The 24,361-nt window shown below is 36.2% G+C and overlaps 1 protein-coding gene across 4 annotated transcripts; it reads right to left on the bottom strand.

Annotated features, from left to right (window-relative positions):
* Window positions 1-2,808: 2,808 nt before the first annotated feature.
* Window positions 2,809-22,660, bottom strand: LOC110925840 (LEAF RUST 10 DISEASE-RESISTANCE LOCUS RECEPTOR-LIKE PROTEIN KINASE-like 1.2). 4 transcript variants are annotated; one of them, XM_022169668.2, is made up of 3 exons: window positions 9,872-10,604; window positions 5,398-5,697; window positions 2,809-4,060 (listed from the first exon to the last, which is right to left on the bottom strand). In XM_022169668.2, the coding sequence occupies exons 1-3, from the start codon at window positions 10,575-10,577 to the stop codon at window positions 3,141-3,143; spliced, it is 1,926 nt and encodes a 641-aa protein (XP_022025360.2). In that variant the 5' UTR covers window positions 10,578-10,604; the 3' UTR covers window positions 2,809-3,140. The 4 variants fall into 4 exon arrangements, with proteins under 4 accessions (XP_022025360.2, XP_022025362.1, XP_022025363.1 ...); XM_022169670.2 differs by lacking the exon at window positions 9,872-10,604 and adding an exon at window positions 21,894-22,660 and having other exon boundaries at window positions 3,018-4,060; XM_022169671.2 differs by lacking the exon at window positions 9,872-10,604 and adding an exon at window positions 12,710-13,497 and having other exon boundaries at window positions 3,018-4,060.
* Window positions 22,661-24,361: the final 1,701 nt, after the last annotated feature.

Genomic DNA, 24,361 nt, shown 5'->3' on the forward strand with positions numbered 1-24,361 from the left:
ATTGATAAAACCTGGTGGTCCAGTTACAAGAACAAACGTTGACTTTGGATTTGTTTTCTTCAAAACATCCATGTATGAACCAATTTTACTATAATGATCCCTCATTGATCCATGCAACTTCTTATGAGCATAAGCTTTAGCCTTGTAAGCCAACCACTTAGTAATTATGACCTTATACTTCTGTTTTACAGCCAATACAATCTCCTTAGCAGACCGATTGGGCTTTGATCTAAACAATGGTAGGAACTCATTAGCTATAAACCCTGTTGTTAGTTTTCTGTTCTTTATCATGTTCCTTTGGCAGGAATGTTTATTCTTAGCTCTTTTTACCATATAACACTCTTCCCCTTATGCAGTGAGCACAATAAGAAAAATGGACACCCTTCTATACACTTGACAACTATACGACCACAGTTTCCCGTCTCACTCTTAGCAAGGTACAAATTCCTACCATTAGTCACTGAATACCTTCTCACTGCCTCTTTAAAGGCATCCCTTGATGCAAACCTTGTTCCTACCTTCCAAATGAATTTCTTCCAGTTAGTGTGTTCAGTTACAGATGGAGCAGCTTCCTTATACTTCTTACCCCTGATATCATCGTCCTCACTATCACCGGGTGTGAGAATGTCACCATCAGATTCTTCGTAGTTATTGTACCCCTCTATATGTGAAGCCACTGCATCATTAGTTTCATATAAGTTTCCCTCTGTTTCTTTCTCCTTTAAGTGTTCGTCAAACAACTTTTTTTTGGCTTCACAATCAATATGAGTAGCCTTTCTAACTGCATCTTGTGACTGTCTCCATTCCAAGTCCTCTCTATCTGACTCAGAACCATTTACCTCCTCAAGAACCTCCTCATCATCATCATCACTGTTTGCAACTAGGTCATCAATATCAGTATCATCATCTGACTCCCCTGATCCATCTAATTCATCATAGTCACTGTCATCACTGTTATCACCATATTCTTTGTCTATATCCACTGAAACCCTATCAGTTGACCTAGCAGACTTTGTGGATTGGGCTTTTTGCTCATTGGGCCGGGGAGCTGGGTTAGTGGGCCTGGAACAGGAGTGGGCTTCATCTGCTATTGGACCTGGTTGGATCAGGACTTCCATAAATGGTTCATTCCACTTCAAAACCTTACCGGCCAAGTGCAAAACATCTTTATCACTCTCAAAGTGATGAAGTCCCCCATCATCAGCATCCAACCCATACATATGCAATTTTCCAGAACTGTAAAAACCGGAATCCATTGCATACTCTACAAGTTCAAAGTAAGAAATGTGGTCTACATCTACTCTAACAAGCTTTGAATCACCTCCTACATACTGTGGTTGACCAAATCCTACCTCAATGTGACCGCCAATCCAAAGCATAACATCTATTGTTGCCGACATATCAAAAAATGCCTAATTTCAAGAACTCAGATAAGTCTTACCTTACATTCGAGAGATTAGAGCTCCATTCTTCAATGTTGATGATCGTGATGACTGAAGAGAGGTGATGACTGTGATCATATGATCTGAGTAGGGTATATAAATGAGACATAACACCTCATCATCAGTGGCGGACCCAGGAATTTTTCCATGGGGGTGCGGAACATTTTTAAAAATTTTAGGCCCCTAGGTATATGTAAAACAAACGAACATCAAACTAAATTTATATAATCATCAAAAACATGTCAAACCGTGTTACAAACATAATTAAAACGTCGACGCCCTACGGGTTTTCATTTTATGAAATCTATCCAAAACATCATCTAAAGCTAATTTCTTAAGCAATTCTTTCTCTATATAACATAAGTTCATCGCTCCATAACATAATGTTTCAACTTTTAATTTTAATTTTAATTTTCAACTATTCAAGCCCTAGAAATGATAACAATAGTTGTAATCACCCTAAAAATATATAAACAACATAATCACCCTAAAAATCATCTAAACAACCATAAACAACGTCAAAACACACAAAATTTCAAACCTATTTAACAACTTTATTACCTTTTTTTCTCCTATAATATCAACCAAAATCATCAAAATAACAAAGAAACTTACCCGTGTTCGGATTCCGGTTAGATTTAGTGTCAAACGACGGTGGTATGGTGGCTGATTACGGTGGTCGCCGGCTGCTGGACTGTTGTCGCTAGGTGATGTTGTTCATTGGCAGTGCAGGGACGCAAGAGAGAGAGAGAGAGATAGAGAGCGGGAGAGAATTTCAAAAGGTTTTGGGCTTTAATTATTTTATTATAGTTTCAAATATTGTTGGGTTTGGTTAATGGGCTAAGACTTAGTGGGCTAGCTAGTTAGGAATTATAAGTGGGTAAAGGTATGGGTATTTAGGTTTGGTTATATAATTTATGTAGTATTTTTTTTAAATAAGAGTTTACTAAAAAAATTTAAAATATAAATTGATAACACTTTTACCTAAGGGGTGCGGACGAAAAATTTCAAGGGTGCGGTCGAAAAATTCCAAGGGGTGCGGACGGGATTTTCGACGGAATTTAGCACTAAATTTTTTTTCCCCGGGGTTGCGCCCGCCCACCTTGAGCTGGGCTTGGGTCTGCCCCTGCTCATCATCCACATCAGCATGTACAGATCATCAAAATGGTGCCACATCGGACAAATTACTAACCAAGTTAGAGCATATTTAACTGAGTGGTGTCAGTGCAAACAAAAAGCCAAGTTGGGGGTGCCAGGTGTCAAAGTGTTAGTTGCTGGTGGCAACGGCCAAAGGCTGATAGTTGAGGGTGATAAAATCCAATAACCCAATATAATATAGTATAGATTACAGATAGAGACACTAGGCTAAGTACAATATATTTTTTACAACTATAAAATCACTTAGGTGTGATGTCCACAGTTACTCATCTTGATTCCATATGATCAATAGAAACAATCCATTGTTGATCAAATTGGTGTCTTCCTCAAGTTTGATGTCCACAGTTACTCATCTTGATTCCATATGATCAATAGATTCGTACCAATTAGGAACCAAAACAAATGAATGAATTGAGCTATGACAAAAAGGATTTACATACACCTCTGTTCATAAAACACAATAGTGCAGTGTATTCATAACATAAGTATTACCAAACCGAAATTCCAGTAAATTGTCGTAATGGAACATCTCGAACCAAATCACCCGCTGGAAGTCGACAACGTGGAGGTACTCCAAGCAGCCGCCACAGAATCCGGTGACATATCTTGTGAATGATTCAACAAGACTGCATCATCAGATGTACCATCCAACATATTATGCTTGTTGCTGCTCATTCCATTCTGAACGGCCACTAAACATTCCAACACTTCATCCATTGATGGTCTGCTGTCCCTATCATTTTGCAAGCATTGAAACGCGAGTTCCGCGACAGCACTGATCATCTTTCGAATTTCATTATCGGTGTCATATCCAAGATGCGGGTCCACAAGCTCATGGAGTGCATCATTTTGGATCTTGCTTAAAGCCATGCTTGATAGATTAATTTCATGTCGATGTCGAGTAATGTCCACAGCCGGTTTTGATGAAATAAGCTCGACTAGAACCACCCCGAAGCTATAAACATCACTTTTATTAGTTAACTGATAGCATTCGTGATACTCGGGGTCCACATACCCCGGGGTACCTTGTGGTGCGGTAGAGACATGGGTAACATTATTCGGAAAAAGACGTGATAACCCGAAATCAGCTACCTTTACAGTGAAACTATTATCTAACAAAATGTTGTTGGTTTTAACATCTCTGTGAACAACATCTGAAGCATGAAGGTAGACCAATGCACTTGCTGTTTCTACAGCAATGCTCATTCTTGTGGTCCATTTTAGTGAACCCGGGCTCGACTTTTCCCCATGGAGATGGTCAGCAACGGTTCCATTTGAAATGTACTCATACACGAGTAGAAGTTCGCGGCTATGGTGGGTGGTGCAACCGTAAAGCGATACCAGATTTCTGTGGCGTAAATGAGCCAGAATTCCCACCTCATTCATGAACTGTTCTACCCTTTTGTAGTTGTTTTCGTATAAGCGTTTAACTGCCACAACACGCCCATCTTTCAGTTTCCCTGCACGTAAAGATAAATTACTTAATTATATATTCAGGAAAATAATCAAGTTCTTGGTTGTCATATCTAATCCGTTTAATAAACGGGTCGTGTCAGGTTGACCTATTTAACCCGTTTAATAAACGGGTCGTATTCGGGTTAACCTGTCAACATTTTTAGTTAAACAGGTCAACCAGAAAATGACCCTTGTTTAGTTAAGCAGGTCAACCCGCTAACCGGCTTAATAAACAGGTTGACCCATTACAAGGTTAGTCTCACATGTAAACTTGCTAACCTGTTTAAAAAATCAGGTCAAACCGTTTGACTAATTTATTACAACCCACCATCCTATATAACACGTTTACAACTTGATTACTACCCGTCAACCTGTTTGACACGTTTACATAAATGTGTAAAACTGGTAGTGTTTTGGTTACACGAATTTAAGTGTTAGTTAGGGTTGATGTTTATAGCAAGAATATATAAATAGGGTAAAGTTCTTGTACAAATAATCTTAACATACTAAACATACAAATTGAAGGAAAACTCAAAAAGACAAGGTGGCATTTTTGTAATTATCAATAACTATCAAAGTTACTCTACAAATACCTCTAAAAAAACCTAACCACTCCCCCCACCCCCAAAAAAAACCTAAACCCCCACCCCCACCCCTCTCCCCCCCCCCCCCAAAAACCTAAAAAAAAACCTAACCCCCCCCCCCACCCCCAAAAACCTAAAAAAAACCTAACCCCCCCCCCCCCCCCCACCCAAGCTAAAATGCTAAAAACTAAACCCCCCAAAAAACCTAAAAAAAAACCTAACCCCCCACCCCCAAAAACCTAAAAAAACCTAACCCCCCACCCCCAAAAACCTAAAAAAAACCTAACCCCCCCCCCCCCCCCCAACCCAAGCTAAAATGCTAAAAACTAAATCTCCAAAAAACCTAAAAAATCTAAAAAAATTAAAAAAAAAACACACAAATTATTTTATTTTATTTTTTTAACATTTTTTATTAAAAAATCGCTACTTTTTGTAGCAGCAAAAAAAAAATTATTTTTTTTTTTTATTTTTTTTTGCTAACGAAATGTAGCGATTTTTTAATAAAAAATGTTAAAAAAAAATTGTGTTTTTTTAGGTATTTTTGGTTGTAACTTTGATAGTTGGTGGTAATTACAAAAATGCCACCTTGTCTTTTTGGGTTTTCCTTCAATTTGTATGTTTAGTATGTTAAGATTATTTGTATTTGATCTTTTGCCTATATAAATATGGGTCATATTCGAGTTGGACAATATTATCCGCCAACCCGAGATGATTTACACCAATATAAGCAGAATCAGACTAATAAACTATATGCATACCTTCATAGACTGTACCAAAACCACCGTCTCCAAGTTCATTTCTGGAGTCGAAATAGTTTGTAGCTTTCTCGAGCTCACGGTATTTAAAGATTTGGACACCATGGTAGGCTCCATTCTTCTCGGGATCTGTCATTGATGATGTAAACGACGAAATGTTACGCGACCTGTAAGATGAACCATAAGAACGTCTCTTGTTTTGGCGTCGCCTCCAAATATAGAATACCACACACATGAGAAGAATCCCGAATACAGCAGAACACAAACTTATGATAACCTTCTTTTTCACATTTTTTTCTGAGTCTGCAAATATTGTAAAATTCATTACAAGAAAATTCAAGAAGCCTCAAGTAATTCAAGAAAATGATGGATACCATGTTCCACACAGTTGCTACATTTCCACTCCAAAACAAAACCTTTTCTTAAAACATCAGTATAAGATTCATTAAACAACTCGTTAATACTATCAACATGAACCGGTGCATGAACCAAACTCTGGCATGAATCTATAGAATAGTTATATTTCTCCAAGATTTCAGGGTGGAAGACAGCAAAAGACGAAAAATTCCCATTGGAAGCGCAATCAATCGAGTAAGTCTCTTCCTCAAAGCGGGATGAACAATTGTAAAAGAAGGAAATATTAACTGATAAATCAGAATAGCTAAAAGGGGTTCCTTGGAGGCTAAAGTTAGTTAGAGGAGTTGGGCACATATTGGATTCATTGAAAGCGTCTTTGCTTACAAGGACGAACGAATAGTTGTTCTGGAATATGTCTTTTACGACGTAATCTTGGTTGGAGATCCTAATGATCGGATTACGGTCTTTGCAAGTGATGTTGAATTGAGGTGATCCACATGAAGGTTGTTGTCGTTGAGGAATCCAAAAGGGGGAGGTTATGGTTGGTCCATTTCCACAGTTTTGTGGGACACAAGTGGTTGAATTGGTGGCAAGTGATGCAGAATCAACTTTGAAGTTAGAATAGATGAAGATTATGATGATTTGAGAGAAAATATGAAGAGCCATGTATGTCTATGAGGAGAAAAAAATGAACAGAGAAATGGGAATTTGGGAGGGAAGTGTTTATAGGTAATGTGAATTCAAGGGTTGGATTTGGAGTCTTGTGAGCAAAGTCTTTGGGTTTGAAATGGGAACATAGAGCAATATAGTATTTGATGTTTTTGTTTTGCTTGTAATCATGATTAGCAATTTGAAAAAGACTCAATTAGCATATAGTAATTTATATTATAATTGGTTTATTTTGTGTTTTCATATTATAATAGTGACACAAAAGACTTCTGTGTAACCAAACGTAAAAAGAAAAAAAAGATCAAAACCATATATAACCCTTTTGATTTGTTTGGAGTTGGTAACAGAACCGGAATATTTTAGTCGGAGGTCGTCATAAGCTTATTTTTTCTATTGGTTTTAATTACAGGTTAATCTCATGTTTGTTTTTTTTAAACTGAGATTTTTATATATAAAAAATCAATAAATTCCGGTGACTGAAAGGTCAGCGGACACTTCCGCCCATGTTTGGAGTTGCTATATAAGTTAACAAATCTCTGGTTTAGTCATATTCCAAAATAAAAGACATCCAATGTAATTACTAATTAACAAAGACATAAGACATTCCTAAATAAAAGACATCCAATGTAATTAACAAAGATACAAGACATAACATGCAATTTGCATCCAATTTAATTAAAGATGCAATTCGCTATATACTTAAACAAAAATATTTGTAATTCACTCGCTTACTTATCAACTAAGACAAGAAACAAACCATCCAAGAAGTTTCTTAGACTGGAAGGTATGGTGAGGGTCATCCCTAAGGGGATGGGCCGCCACGTAGACCACCATGTAAGTGGGTGTGAGGATGAGCCTAAAGGGGGTGGACCAAAAGGGTGGGGGATGAACCCCTTTATGTATATATATATGTGTGTATGTATAGGTTTATGTGAGAGGGGTGGCCCGGCGAGATCGGTTGTGGGCGGACGAAGAGGATACGGACGGTCCTAGGGGGCCGGTGTGTAGGCCCGTCGCCGGCCTGGGACGCCCTAGGACGTCCCCATGTCGACCAGTCTTAGTGTTACAAAAATGTATATTTAACATTTAGCCGTCATATAAAATGTTATTTTTGAAATTAGGCACACTTATTTGTCGGGGTTTGGTGAATGTTGACTTGAAACTAGGTAAAAGTCAATGGGTGGGGGGGTGGGGGGTGGTCCCTGACCATTGTTTCAACCGAAAGCTTATTTTAACCAGTGTACATTTGTTGAGATAAAGAAGGCTCATTTTTTCCAACCCTTCACATTGTGGGAAAACAAAACCATCACGCATAAATAAGAAGATATTATAATAGTAGGTCCTATTTAAGAAAGAGGACTTTTTAAATCAAAAAAGTAGGATATGCATATTAGAAATAAGTGTTTCTACTTTGTGCGATATAGAAAAAGCTAGAAGAATTTTGTAGTTTCAACTTTCAACTTCAATATATTTATTTTGACTTAGTCTTTTATATTGGTATAAATTATATATAAGGTTAAGCAGTTAAGTTCAATACAAAGTCTACTAAAACTCAAAAAGTCGAAATAAGAATATCAAACGAACTTATTTCAATTGAACTTATTTTATCGGTATTGAAACTTCTTGTTGAACTCTAGGTTCTTAGATTTTTGGTTTTTGTTTTTGATTTTTTGCTTGTAAATTGTAGAATTTTTGTTTAGGTCATTGTCTTTTTTTATTAGACATTTTTTTTTTTTTTTTGTCGTTGTGTCTTTTTTTCTTTGCCATTCTTTTATAGTTCACTCGTAATTGTATTATATTTTGCAATCTATTGAAGGTTAGAATAATAATTCGATGAATAACTTATTTAAAATATTTTTTTAACTTCGATTCTTATATCATATTTGATAAATAAGTAAACTAACAAGTTGGTATAGTGGTTAGTCAATTAATTTCTCTTCTTGAGGTCCGAACTTCTACTCTCACTAGCATTCATTTGAAGAACATTGGTGGTTGCAATGAAGTTTAGAACTAAGCCTCTCTAGAGGGCGCCAGTTCGAAACCGAGCCAAACCGGGTTTTACCGCAGTGGGCCTTTGGGCGGCGGGTTTTTCCCGGAACTGGTGGCTTGGTGGCTCGGGTATGCATCCAACTCTGACCTTATGTAGAAGGAGATGCAATTGCTCGATTGAGGGCATCCCAGAACGCTTATCCGATCATTTAGTTGGCCGTTAAAAAAAAGTAAACGAAGATAGGTGACGTGACAAACTAGGCCACATATGTGAGATGACACCTACGTTGACGAATTCAACTCACACTATAAATATAATATTTGATATCTATTTTTCGTTACAAATTATATATTATTCCAACAATAATAATAATACTATTATATTATATTATTATAATACAAAGTAAACTAATAAAAAATAATAAATAAACTGATCAATAAAAAATAATAGAAAATAAATGAATAAATAAAATTGGCGTGACGTCATGCTTATGCAGCAAATGAGCATTTTAAATTTCATTTTGAGTGACTCGTGTATCTTTTAATACTTATATTCTTTTGAAATGATAGGTTTGATAATTAAAGATAAGTGAAATATTTGTCTTAATTAGTTAGCATCATTGACATGTATTTAAGCACGCAATTTACAACCTGACAACCTCCTAATAACCATGATAGAAAACCTAAAAAGACCGAACAGGTAACGAATAAACAAGTTCGAGACCGAGGAGGTGAGGATGGATACGATTTTTCAATACTTATACCCGGTCCATCCACGTAAAAAGACGAGAATGCCACTAAAGGAAAGACGAGAAAGAATGAAAGAATTGATATCGAACCAACATCTCCCCCGGAACAAATTCTGGCAACAACACCTCAAATCGGGTTGCTCACTATGTTTACACACATCAAACAGCTCTATCAAAACAGGAACAGTTCCTAACGATTTTAAGTGTATGGTAAAATAATAAGTCTATGGAAATGAGGTAGCTTGAAGTTTCTAGGGAGGAAAGACAGGGCAAGAACAAAAAAACACATAGTTTGACTTTTGACTTTTTAGGGTTGTTGAATACTCAATTACAAATTTGATTTGAATAAGTTATTGAAAATGAGACTTCAACTTCTATCTTTCATAAGTAACCATTTAAAAAAACATTTGAATTTTTGGTTTTATTTTCCATCATATTGAAAATTGGACCGGAAAGACCTTTCCGGTCCTTAAACTGGTAACCGTAGGGTAACCGTAGCGCAGTTGGTTCAATATTCGGTACGATTTTTAAACGGCTGTTTCTGTCCTATAAAATGCCATGAATGTCAAAGCATAAACGTGTTGACTTTAGAAAGGGGTTGGGAATATTAGCCAATGAAACTCTACACGTCAGCTAATCTAACCAGTGAGTATATCCACCTATTTGGAACTGGAATTTAAGAGTTGTAGATTCTAAAGAAACCATGAAGGTACCTTTGCAATTGCCTCTTCTGGTCGTGCCATCGGAGCAAAAACATATTAACCCTGTCGAAATGTGGCGACCGCACTGGCCGCCAGACGATTCGCACTTCTCGCAACCGTCTACCTGCCCCCATCGGAGTCCGAAACCTTTTTCCAAGACCCTGCCGAATTCAACAGAATGATTAGGGAACGTGTCCATAAACTCCTTGGTCACTGTTGTTACCACTTCATGATCACATGAGTATTCACCCCAATCCGAATCCATACTCGTATTCGCAACCATGCACGCCTTTCCCTCATTTCCTTCCAAGCATGGTATCTCAGTCGCAAACGACGGGCATCCATTGCAATCGAAATGAAAAGTAAGATTAACGCTATACATCGCGAAATAGAGAGGCAAGGTTCCAATGGTAATGTTATGGCGCACCCGAGGGCAGCTGTTGGAGAGACTGGTGACCTGAAAAACGTTGTAATCGGCAAGGAAGATATTTCTGAGTACATAGTCTATACCCCGGACGTAGTAAGACTCGCCACCTAAAGCAATCTGGGAAATATTTTGATCACCATTTTGGGAACAGTTGATTCCGAAGCCTTCATAACCGCAGAACTGGGAGGTCGATTCACTGTCCATCTTCCAAAACGGGTAGCTGATATTGACCTCACCGCAGCGGTCTAATCGGCAATTCGGGTATGTCGAATTATCAGATTCTGCATTCATGGCAATGAAGAAGAAGGGGAGGAGAAGAAGGAAGGAGAAGGGATGAGGATAGATGTGGTGAGACATGATTTTGGAAACGTTGAAAGAACAAGTCCACCACTCTATTGAATATATATAACATACAAGTATAGAACCAGTATGCATATCTCTGCCTTCAATTTTTTTATTAGGTGATATCATAAGCGTTTACTAGTATTAGAGATGATATATAATAATGTGTTGTATGATACTGAAAATATAATAAATAATTATTTGAATATGTTACAAGTATGACCGTACCTAAGTAGCACTGGAACGGGTACGGGATAGGGGTACGGGAACGATACGGGAACGAGGAACGGCAAAACTCAAAATTCCAAGATACGGGTACGGCAATAAAAAATATAAAAAAAATACATTAAACAAATTCCAAAAATACTACATCTTCCAAAGGTAATTAATTATCAATAATCAAATCATTTTCAAATTCCGGTTCATCTAGTGAGAGATCGGCAATCGATAGAGAATTAGAGATGATGAGACTTGAGAGTTTAGAGATTAGAGAAGTTGAATATGATAGGTCTATTTATTTAATGGCCGGTTGTGGAATTTGAAAGGGTAAAAACCTTAAAAATAAATGGAAACGGGCTGGATACTTTTACCAGATACGTCCCCGACATTGGAAACGTTTAGGAAACGTCCCCGACGAGTACCCATAGTGTTTCCGTCCCGACAAGTACCCGGGACGGGTACGGCCACATAAATGGAGTCCCCGTGCTACATAGGACCGTACTAAAAATTTGGAAAAATTAGCATCATACTTGACTATTCAATATTTGAAGTGATAAAAGTATGAGAGACGAAGTAAAGTTATATAGATACAAGACTGGAACTCTATACTAGTCCCAACCCGGGCCAGAAGGAATACTATACTACCGACCAAAGTAGTTAATGCGGTAAAATATCGGATATCGGTCAAGGACCGATATTTGAGATATCGGTTATCGCGGCAGGATATCGGTGGGATATCGGTAATTTTAATATCATGCTAAATTTATATATATAGCAATTTAACACTAACAATTGTAACAAATAAGAACTAACTAAGACTTAAAACACTAACATTTAACACTAACAACTAACATTTAAGACTTAAAACACTAATTGCAGCAATAAGAAGAAAAATAACGGTAGAAATAAGAATAATGGTACTGATATTGGTAAAATCGGTTATTTATCGATCAAATATCAGTCCTATATCGGTCAAATATTGGACAATATCGCTGATATTATCGGTACCGATATTCTGACCAATATTTTGTACCGCTATCTCGGCAGGAGACCGATAACCGATATATCACTGATATATCGGTTGATATATCGGGATATTAACTACATAGCTACCGACGGTACTCGAGAAGGAATTTTTATTAGACCAACACTTCCAAGAATAAATTCCGACAAGCTACGCCCTATATGGTATCGAAATACCCTGCACAACACCTCAAATGGCTTCGCTTCACTGTGTTTAAACAGCTCCCTCAAAACAGGCACATCCTAACAAACTTAATCAATCGTTAAAGAAGCTCATTCCCGCAAGTTTGATCTACATTGACTCGTTTGACTGAAACGCTTGAGCTTGGGATAACAGAGCGAAGAAGATGTGTGGTAGCTTGCTTGAACTTTCTATAAGGAAAGAGAGAAACGCATAGTTTGACTTTTAACAGTTGCCGTTGTTGAATATTCAATTTACAATTTTAAATTTGAACTGGTTTCTTTGAATGCGACTGAAAATGAGACTTTTAACTTCTGTAGTTCATACGTTAACATTTAATTTTGTGCTTCTTTTTTTTTTTTTTCTATCGCGTTAAAAATCATATTACACCAGACCAATCAGTTAAACTAAAACCGGTCCGGGTCATCTAAAGCAGCCGGTCCTACTTAGAAACTGTTTTTTTCTAAAATCTACTAAAAACATAAAAAGTCACAACATGAACGTGTTGACTATGCCACGTCAGCTAAGGTAACCATTGATTATATTCAATGTATATAGAACTAAATTTAAAAAGGGGGGGGGGGGGGGGGGGGGAGGTGTAATTTTGGTAATTAGAGTACGTTAGTTTGTCGTTAAAAAAAGTTTCTAACAAAGGTACCTTTGCAATAGCCCTTGCTGGTGGTGCCGTCGGAGCAAAAGCATATGAATTCTATCTCATTGCGGCGACCGCACTGGCCGTCAGACTCTTCACACTTCTGGCACTCGTTTATTGGCTCCCATCGTAGCCCGAAACCTTTTTCCAAGGCGCTGCTGAAATTCGTCGTAACATCAAAGATCAAGTCCATGACATCTTGGAACACTGTTGTCACCACTTCCTGGTCGCATGAATATTCGTCCCAAACTGATTCCTCCCTACTAATATTCGTCAAGCACGCCTTTTCACCATTCCGTTGCAAGCATGGTATCTCAGTCGCAAACGACGGGCATTCATTGCAATCGAAATGAAAACTTATATTAACGGTACTCTGCACGAACACGAAAGGCAGGTTTCCTATGTTAATGTCATGACGAATCCTAGGACAATTGTTGGGGCCTCGGACGACAGGAGAAACGTCGTAATCTGATAGGAAGATGGTCCCGTATTCGTAGTCTATCACCCGGATGTAGTAAGGATTACCGCCCAAACTAATTTCGGGAATATCCTGTTCAGAGCACCTGATTCCGAAGCCTTGATAACCGCAGAACTGGGAGGTGGAGTCACTGTCCATCTTCCAAAACGGGTAGCTGATATTGACATTACCGCAGCGGTCGAAACGGCAACTGGGGTGGGTTGAATTATTAGATTGTGCAAGCAGGGTGATGAAGAAGATGGGGAGGAGAACAAGGAGCAAGAGGAGATGGGGGTGGAGGTGGTCAAACATGTTATGGAAATGTTGAAAGATCAACTTTCAACTCCATGTATATAGAATATATATTGTATTAAATACAAAACAAAATTTGCATTTTGCTTTCATTTTTTTATTGTAAATTTTCCACAACAGCACATTATTATTAAATTCAGTTATTTGTTTACCCGCCAAGCGAGTTATACACCGCGCCGGCTCGTTAAAGAGCACGGGGTTAACGAGCGCAAAGGGTGTGGGGCCAACTCATAATCAATTATCAAACCATTTACATATAAAGAAAAGATTAAAAAATAATTGTGTTTTTAGTTAAACCACTAGACACTTATAGCTAAACCAATACACATAGGTAGCGTTCGTTTTATGGAATGGAATGGGATGGAATTGGGAAGTTTTTCTTTGTAAAATTGATCTTGGTTTGGACAGGGAGGAATTTGAAATCCAATGAATTTCTTTAATCAATGAAATTTGTGACTATTTCAACATTCCATTCCATTCCATTCCTTCATTAGAGTGAAGGATTTCTAAGGAATGTTGAAATAGTCACAAATTTCATTAGAGTGAAGGATTTCAAATTCCTCTCTCCCCCAACCAAGATCAATTTTACAAAGAAAAACTTCCTAATTCCATTCCATTCCATTCCATGAAACGAACGCTACCATAGTATTAAAAAAGCAACTCATTAACTCACCTTGAATCTTCTACATTTTTGAAGGTTTGCCATCTTATACAGTTTTGCTTATTGGAGTCTTTGATTGAAAAACAGTATATTGAACTAAACACCAACTCACCTTGAATCTTTAATATAAAGGCAGAGTTGGTTGAGATAATCAATTCTTGTTTATATTATACCCACACAAGTAATTCATATATGAGCTGATAGAAGTTCCCATAATGGTTTCCATTAAGTTCACATGTGAAACGCCAGAATTTGGTTTGTGATATGTGAGTAGTATAAGTTTTGTTTCTAATTTGTGAAATCATACTTCAGTTTTCAGATATAATTGTAATTATGTTTAAAATAGATTATCGAAGTTAATAGACATATTAGATTCCATGTTTATAGTCAAGTTTATGATTTTTTTGAAGGTTATCTAGTGTTTTGGAGGGTTTCAAAGTATATTGAAATGATTACCATTCACATGAGTGATAAATGATTGGTTAGAAATCAAATTTGATGTTTATCTGCTAAACGGGTCAAATGGGTCGAAGTTTAGTAAAACGTGACTTTGAGGTTAAAGCCCATTTCAGAAGAATGTAAATTGGATTAGGGATGTAACAAATTAAATCGACTGAATTTGATCAATTTAGTAAGTTTGATTGTTTTACTTCGAAAGTTTGGCCATAGAGATCTAACACTCAAAATGTATTTGTACATATTAAACAGTGCTTTTTGCCAATGTATTCTTATGCTAAATAAGGAAATACATGAAGTGAATATTCTTGTATGCACAATTCTATCTTCAACTAAGTGAATGCCTTGAGGCTAAAGGTGGTTCAAAATTAGACGGAGTCTTTTGTCACATCTCAACTTGTTGTAAACGGGAGTCAACAGGTTGTGTGACCCGACAACTAGCTGAAGTAGGCCAGGCCAATTGGATTACGTTATGATTATTTTCCTATCTACTTTTAGTGGTGTTCTTTGTGTGGGTGGTAACTATTTATTCTAGGATACTTAATGAGTATGAAACCAAGATATGATTCTATAATCACGTATCAGACTCGATATGCCTATATGATTTCCAAACCCGGCCCATCTACCTAGCAGTGTAGGAATACTACCAAGTGAAAGACAAAAAGGAACGAGAATGGACGAATATTTCCCACGGTGAACTTATTCGGGTAACCTATATACCCTATATATCCCACGAAGGAACTGAGATTGAATCGTCAGACCAAAACAGTAGAGCTTGGGGTAACAAAATGAAGAAGTTGAGCAAATGAACATTGAATTGAAGATGTAAATTCATAGCGGAAGTGAGGTAGGCTGAACTTTCCAGGGAGGAAAAGAAAAACAAATAGCTTGACTTTTGACTTTTGGGGTTGCTGAATATTTAATTACAAAACTAATTTGAGCTAGTCTTAAGCCACTGCGTTTCGGTGCATAAAACTATGCTAAGTAGCAACTGAACGACGACCAAAACCGAGAAAAAACGTAAAATAAAAACACGAATTTCTAGTACCAAGTGACTCTCATTACATAAAACGTAGACAAAGTCGAATTTATACCGACACATATTAGAAAGTCGAGGGGTAAAAAAACTTAATGGACCAAATGTGATCACCAAAGACTGTGCTAAGTAGCAAGCAAACGATGACTAAATCCGGGAAAAACGCAAACAAAAACTAATATAAAAACTAAACTCATTTAAATTTTGTGGCAAATTATAAAAAAATCAAAGTTTTTTTCACAAAAATGGATAAAACCTAAAGTTTACTATGAAAAAAAAAACACTATTCCTAACCACCACGTTAAATTAATATTTAATATATATATATATAGAGAGAGAGAGAGAGAATTACTTTCTGAGAATGCCTTTGAAAGTGATACTTCAACTTCAATCGTTTATTAGATTTTATTTACTAAAAACAGTTTTCAGTTTTGTAGTTTTTTTTGTCTTAGAAACCGGACAAAACTATTGTTAAAGTTATACTATTAAAACTTGGTATCTTTTTAAAATGAATCTACTTAAAATTAACACAAAGCGTGTAGACTATTAGAAGGAATTTTAATACTATCCAATGAAATTCTGTCACGTACGCTAATATAACCATCGCCTATATGTATTTTTTAACGGTAAATTAATTTACTCGTATACACGATAAACTTGCCAAGCTGGAAATAAAACTGGAGTTGTAACGAAGGTACCTTTACATTCGCCCCGGCTGTCCATACCGTGGGAGCAAAAACAAATGAGCCCGGTGGTGTTGTGCCAACCGCACCGACCATCAGACTCTTCGCACTTTTCGCAACCATCTGTCCTCGACCATTCTAGCTCGAATCCTTTTGGCAAGATTTCACCCAATTGCGTCAAAAGATTAGGAAATTCATTGATATGCTCACGGACGACTGTTGTTACCACTTTCTCAGTGCATGAGTACTCAGCTTCTTCGGTAATGGTATTCATAACATGAACACACGCCTTTCTCTCATTTCTTTCGAAGAAGCACGGGATCCGTATCTCAGTTGCAAAAGAAGGACACCGAGTGCAATTGAAGTGAAAACTAAGATTAGCGTTACTTGTCGTAAAATCGAGAGGTAAGGTTTGTAAGTTAATCCCGTGGCGCACCCTAGGGCACTTGGGGGGGCCTGGGACGGCTAAAGAGACGTTGATGTCGGAGAGGAGGATACTATCTTGCTTTATCAACCGGACGTAATACAAATCGCCGCCCAAAGTAATTTCGGGAAGAATACCATCACCGATGGTGGGGCAGTTGATTCCGAAGCCTTGATAACCGCAGTACTGGGTGGTGGATTCATTGTCGATGATCCAAAAGGGGTAGCTGATAAGGACATCACCACAGTAGCGTGGATGGCAATGGAGGGAAATTGGATTATTAGATTGTGCAGCCGCATGTAAGGCGATGAAGAAGATGGGGAGGAGGAGGAGGAGGAGCGAGTGGGGATGTGGGTAGAAGAGGCCAGTCATGATTTTGGAAAGGTTGGAAGAACAAGTCCACTACTCTATTTTGTTTGTATATATAGATTATTGAATACATTCTCCCTTCAATTGTTTTTTTCTATTTCTTTTCTTTTTTTTCAACAACAAAATACTATTCAACTAATACATGCACACACATATATTCCAATTCACATGTTAGGGTACTTTATAAGATAATAAAAGTGTTGGTCTTTCATTAATCATTATCAACATAATGTCATGTTTTTAACGTGTAAATGAGTGGGCCTACTCATAAAATAGTTGGGCAGAACTCAAGGCCGGCTTTAGCATAAGCTAAATCAAGCAAGGGCTTTAGGCCCCAGAATTTCAAGGGCCACCAATTTTAAGAGGCTATCATTGTCCGTTTTCGTAACTAATATTCTTTGATTTTGTAGTATATGTTCCTAGGAAGAGTGAAGAAAAAAAATAATAGAGATAGGTTAATTTTGTGAGCTCCCCCTCTTTTTTCAAAGCTTTTCATGAAGAAGATAAACCAGACTAGGTGGATTTTCATGAAGAAGATGAACAGACTAGGTGGATAGGGTAGTGATGTGATTATATGTCATTTACCTTTTTACCCCTAGAAGTAATCACATAATTAGTTAATTGCCGAATTTACCCCTCTGTTTTTGTAGAAGTATTTATTAGTGAGTTTTTTTTTTTTTTTTTTTTTTTGAAAGGAAAACTTCATTATTTATTAGTGAGTTAGTGATATTTTTTTCTTTTGTTTTTTATAGTTTATTTAGCAGTTTATATAGATTTCAATATTTTGCTCCAATTTATTTAGTTTTATATATATATATATATATATATATATATATATATAGCGTGAGGTTCTTGTAAAAAGGACATTTTTCGTGAGAAGTGTGAGAAGATATAGACATTGACATGTAGGCATCATGTTTTAAACTTAGGCATGATGTTTTGGGTTGTTTTGGCAAGAAAAACACCAAACATGACAATTTAAAACACAATGCAACGTATTATGGGCATGGAATTTAAAACACACTACTTAACGTTCTTGGCATGGTGTTTTAAGTTTTAAGCCTAGAATTAATTGCAGTGTGTCTTAAATTGTTATGTTTGGTGTTTTTCTTGCCAAAACAACCGAAAACATTATGCCCAAGTCTAACATATGATGTCTACATATGAATTTTTATGTCTTCTCACACTTCTCACGAAAAATGTCTTTTTTATAGGATCCTAAGACTCTCTCTCTCTCTCTCTCTCTCTCTCTATATATATATATATATATATATATATTAAACAACTTGTATTTAATGTGATATATATTTTGGTCTTGAACTATATATTTATGTGTATGTATATTAACATAAGTAGAGTGGAAGAAATAGTATGCCTTAAATTATTGAACTTAGAAATAAACGATTAGTCCTGAGATAGGAATGATATGTTAAATAAAAAATAGAAAATAATATATATTTTTTTGTATTGATATGTTATTTTAAGAAGTGCTATTGTCAAAACAAAACGAAAAATTGATACGCTCCAAAAAAAACTTATAGTAAAAAAGGTCTCCACTTCATTGTTCGCTTTAGGCCACAAGAATCGTTGAGCCGGCCCTGACAGAACTCCTAGTTTAAAGAGCCACAAGTCGAAACTATAATATAAAATTTAGCTTATTTAATAATAGAACTCTCCGATTCATATAGCATGCTAATAATATATATTGTACGTTATGATATAAAAAAAAAGCAACTAAATACATGTAGAGTATTTAAAGAAAAAAAAATCATATTTGAATTTGGTTATGGGTAGCTTTACTTTACGTCTTAGAAATATGTAAAAGCTCATTCGTCCATTTTTGTGTTACTTTTTGTGTGGGTGGGAAAAGGGGCGAATCTATGTGGGTGTCAGAGGTAGCCCGGGATATCCTCAACTTTTTTGACGACGTGCAATTTTCTTTTTTATCGTTATTTTATTTGTCAAGGATACCCCTAAGCAAGTATTAGGATACCCCTGAGTGAGGTTGTCGAGTTAATCCACTGTGGGTGGGGAAGGTGGTCTTTCTTACCGATAAAAAAATCTTTTACGGGACCGTGGCAAACAATTGTTAAGAGCTTGGAAAAGATCAAAATTCAAGGAAAAAGTTTACAATTTTTTATGCAGGCTAGCTTGAGAGACGGTGAAGATATTAGCTTTTGGAAAGATATTTGGTATGGTACGGTTCCTCTTAAAGATCGATGGCCGAAGCTATTCTCTCTGGAAACGAACAAGGATTGCAAGGTTGCCGAGAGACTCTTCCTACAGAACGGGGAAATGTGGCTGCAACCAAGTTGGTCGAGAAGCCCATGCACTGTGGAGGAAATTTCCGAAGGACAGGATGTTATTTACATGCAGAACCGAGTCTCGTTCTCGGCTACTAGGGACAGATGGGTATGGATCGGTAGCAAAGATAACTCCTTTTCAGTTGCGCAACTCAAAGATATGTTCAGAAAAGAAAGAGACACTCGGAGGAATCAGCTTATGAAGTGGGAGAATTGGGTTCCGGCTAAAATCAACCTGTTCATGTGGAGAGCGGAGATGGGCCGTATTCCTACTCGCGGCGCCTTGGCAAGAAGACAGGTTAGATTAGATAATGTTTTGTGTGCTCTATGTGAAACAGCCGATGAGGACCATAACCATGTTCTCATAGGATGTGATTTTGCTTTTGGGGTTTGGGACGCGATTGGGAAGTGGTGCAAAGTAGACCCAATTTTCGCTTTTGATCTTTCGGATGTATTGTTGCTGCACAAACATTTTGACGGTAATAAGTGGGCTAAGAAGATCAGTAGAGGCATTGTTATGATCACGTGCTGGGCCATCTGGAAGGAACGAAATAAAAGGATCTTTGAGGGGCACATTCCTAGAGTAACCGAAGTTGTCGCTTGTATCAAAACTGTTTCTTTTCTTTGGCTAAAATGTCGATCTAGATTTAAATCTTTAGATTGGAAGGATTGGAGGGTAAACCCTTTGTATATGATGTAATTGTTTTTGTTGGCGGTCCTTGTATTGAGGTCGCGCCCTTTGTTTTTTTAATGAAGTTCACAGTTCAAAAAAAAAGGATACCCCTGAGTGTAAATGAAGATGAGATAAAATGAAACTTTCCGATTGACGGAAATGAAAATATCCGGTGATTGACGAAAACATGCAACGGCCAGTTAAAATACGAAGAAGAAGATGAAATAATATATTAATGTAAAATATTAGCCCTGGAAAAATAAGGGAAACACAGGTCTGCAAACAAACGTAAAAAGTAACATTTTGTCAGTTGTTAAAAATTGATTTAATATTTAATCTTTACTTTATTTAATTTATTGTACACATTTTTTTGTTTGTTTTAATTTTTTTTTGTTTATTTATGATTTTATAAAGTATCAGATCTACTTTATTTTGTTAATAAGCTTTTAGTTCTTTTTGTTGTTAAAACTATTTTTATTACAAACTAAATATTATTTATAAAACTTCTAAATAATATTTAAAATTTTATAAAAAAATATTTGATAAAGTTTCTTGTGTGGTACACCCATTAATAAAAAATGATAATTAATGTATGCCTTAGAATGTAAAAATAAAATTATATTTGAATCCTATAATTAAATTGTTTTCATTCTCTCAGACTACTCGAGGAGCGGCCTAGGACCGGCGACACCCTAGCACACCGCCCCCTATGCTTGTCCCCGTCACTGATGGGAACTATTTAATCTAGGATGGCAAACGAGTATGAAACCAAGATATGATTCATTCATCACTTTCCAAACGAGAAGTAACGAAGGAATTGAGAATAAATCAGTATCCCTATATATCCCACAATAGGAATTCCGATTAAATCGTCCGACCACAATGGTTGAGTTTGTGGAAACAGAATGAAGAAGACGAGCAAATGAAATATTGAATTGAAGATGTAAAAGACGGAGATGGCAAAATTTCCGTGTGAGATCGGTTGAGTCGAAACGTGTGGTGATATTAGGAGTGAAGTAGGTTGAAGTTTCGTGGGAAAAAGAAAGAAACAAATAGCTTGACTTTTCCCTTTGGTGAAGTTTCCAGGGAAAAAAAAAAAAGAAACAAATAGCTTGACTTTTGACTTTTGGGGTTGTTGAATATATAATTACAAATTTAATTTGAGTTACTAGCGATAGAAAATGAGACTAGTTCAACTTCCTATTCATTTAATGAAAACAGATTTCAAATTTGTTATGATGGTTTCTGAACTTTTTTTTTTCCCAAAAATCTACTAATAATGTCAAAAGTACTTAAGGCTTGTTGACTATAAAAGGGATTTTATATACTATCCAATAAAACTCTGGCATGTCACCTAATTTAACCATTAACTACACTACACATGGGAACTGGAATCAAGCAGAGAGTTTTCAGTAAGTCCAGATTTGCGGTCCCTTTTACCTGTTTGACTGGGTGAAATGGGTACCAAAAAAACTAAATATTTTCGGGTGGAGGGCTGAACAGGATAGATTACCAACATTGGCAGCACTCCATAAACGGAACATCCTTAGGGATGAAACAGTATTTAGGTTGTGTGGCGAAGGGGCGGAAGAATCAGATCACCTTTCCACCGCATGCTATGTTGCCTGGGTAAGCTGGAGTATGGTAAGCAACTGGTGTAAGATCCCACTCATTTTTGCGTTTGGAACTAGGGATCTCTTTAGCATTCATAAGTAACTCAACTAATTAACTAACTCACCCTAACTAGAACTAATGAACTAAAATTCAAAATGGCCAAGCAGGGGTAACTAGAATTTAATAGTTGAAATGAAGGTACCTTTGCAGTGGTCCTTGTTGGTTGTACCGTCGGAGCAAAAACATATGAACCCTGCCGTATTATGGTGGCCGCACCTCCCGCCTGACTCCTCACACTTGTCACAATCATCCATCCTCCACCATTCAAGCTCGAATCCTAATCGCAAGACATCACCAAATGTGGTCGAAAGATTCGGGAGGAATCTATTGATGTGGTCACGGATCACTGTTGTTACCACGTCACCAGTGCATGAAAACTCATTCCAATCCTCTTCATCCGTACCATTATTCATAATCTGAAGGCACGACTTTCTTTCCAAGCACCGTATCTCAGTTGCAAAATCAGGACATTCATTGCAACCGAAATGAAAAGTTAGATTAACGTTGTGCGATGTGTAATTGAGAGGCAAGCTTTCTAAGTTAATCCTATGGCGCACCCTAGGACATTTGTCTGGGTTTGGGCCTGGGAGGACGGTTAAAACGTCTTTATCCACGAGGGAGATCTTGCTGGATTCGGGGAATATCCACTGGACGTCGTAAGAATCGCCACCCAAACGAATTTCAGGAATAAGGATGGGGGAGCAATTGATTCCGAAGCCTTGATAACCGCAGAACTGGGTGGTGGATTCACCGTCGATGATCCAAAAGGGGTAGCTGATAGGGACATCACCGCATTTGTACGAAGGGCAATTTGGGTATGTTGTATCATTAGATGCTGCAGGCAGGGCGATGAAGAAGAAGGGGAGGAGGAGAAGGAGGAAGTGGGAGTGGGGATGGGGTTCAGTCATGATTTTGGAAATGTTGGAAGAACAATTCCACCTGTCTGTTGTGTGTGTATATATAGAATATAGAATATAGAATAGTAGGAGGGAAGACTAAATTGGTATTCTGCCTTGAAATTCTTTTCTTCTTTTAGTTTTTCTACAACAAACTATTATTAAATTAAGCTACTCGCACTAATAGTTAGTGTTGTTATATATCATTTTAATACATAAATTTATAATTATCTTTTTTTTAACGGCAAATTAGGATTACTGACGGACCGTTGTAGTATCATCGGACCACAAGTAGAACCAATAATGCATATGCACCAATTCAAGAGCAAACCCAATAAATTTAGAAAAAACCTCATTGTGGAAATCGAATTTAAAACCTAATAATCACTAAGCCTTATCCCATCTTAAGATGCCACTATGCTATAATCCATAGGCATATTATTATCTTTTCTGTAAATTTAAACCAAAAATATAGATCCACATAGTAAAATAATCACATAATTTCTTTTATGATTTTTTTTACTATCAAATTGTATATTTACGTAAAGCACACTATATAATAGGCTCGACGTGAAATTTTACACGTAAATGCCACTCAACATTTCATTTAGAAAGATTTAAACTCTCACTTTTATAAGGGTAAACACTATATAACTAAACTACTAATAGCAATCTCTAGTTCTTTATATCCATTAGTTCTCCACACCTCTCTCTATCTCGCTCAAATCATCTCCTCAAATTAGATAAAGTTATCAACAATAAAAAAACAAAAATAGAGGATTATTGATGATGGAGAAACAAAAATGCAAAATCGAAATTGATAAATACGAAGAACAAATTAACATAAAGAAATATTGTTGGTTGTGTGTAATCGACGCCAATTTATTGGTTGGGTTTTGATATCGATTCCGATTGAAATCTGTTTCTATTTTGTTCATTCGTTGGTTTTTTTTATCAGGTCTGTTATTCGTTTTTCGTTCATCATAATGGTGATTTTAGCTAAAGAACATGCTCTTCATGATAGAACACGATAAACATGACTATTATATATATTATATATATTTAGTTTACGAAGGAACATGAATAGTAGTTTTAAATTTAAAATAATATATACCTTTTTAATATATCAATATATTTTTTTTAATATTTACTCTTTTAGTTTTAACGTATTTTCATTTTTTTTCCTATTTACTTTTAGCTTTTAACGTATTTTCATTTTCTAAAACCATATTTCCTTTATCATTTATTTTTGTTTTTCATAAATGTTTTTCTTTCTTTAAATCATCTTTACTTTATCAACTAATTTGTTATTTCTTTAATAAATATGTTCGTTAATTTTTTTTCTAAAAACTAAAGTATGTAGTTGTGCTTAATTTTTACCCTCAATTCCTTTTTAATATCTTATTATATCAATATATTTTTTTAATATTTACTTTTTTAGTTTTAACATATTTTCATTTTTTTCCTATTTACTTTTAGCTTTTTAACGTATTTTCATTTTCTAAAACCATATTTCCTTTATCATTTATTTTTGTTTTTAATAAATATTTTTTCTTTTTTTCAAATCATCTTTACTTTATCAATTAATTTGTTATTTCCTTAATAACTTATGTTCGTTATTTTTTTTTTCTAAAAACTAAAGTATGTAGTTGTGCTTAATTTTTACCCTCAATTAGTATAAGTTTTATTAAAAACGAATATATATTCAAAATAA

Source organism: Helianthus annuus, chromosome 17, assembly GCF_002127325.2.
Source record: "Helianthus annuus cultivar XRQ/B chromosome 17, HanXRQr2.0-SUNRISE, whole genome shotgun sequence".
Classification (NCBI taxonomy): Eukaryota; Viridiplantae; Streptophyta; class Magnoliopsida; order Asterales; family Asteraceae; genus Helianthus; species Helianthus annuus.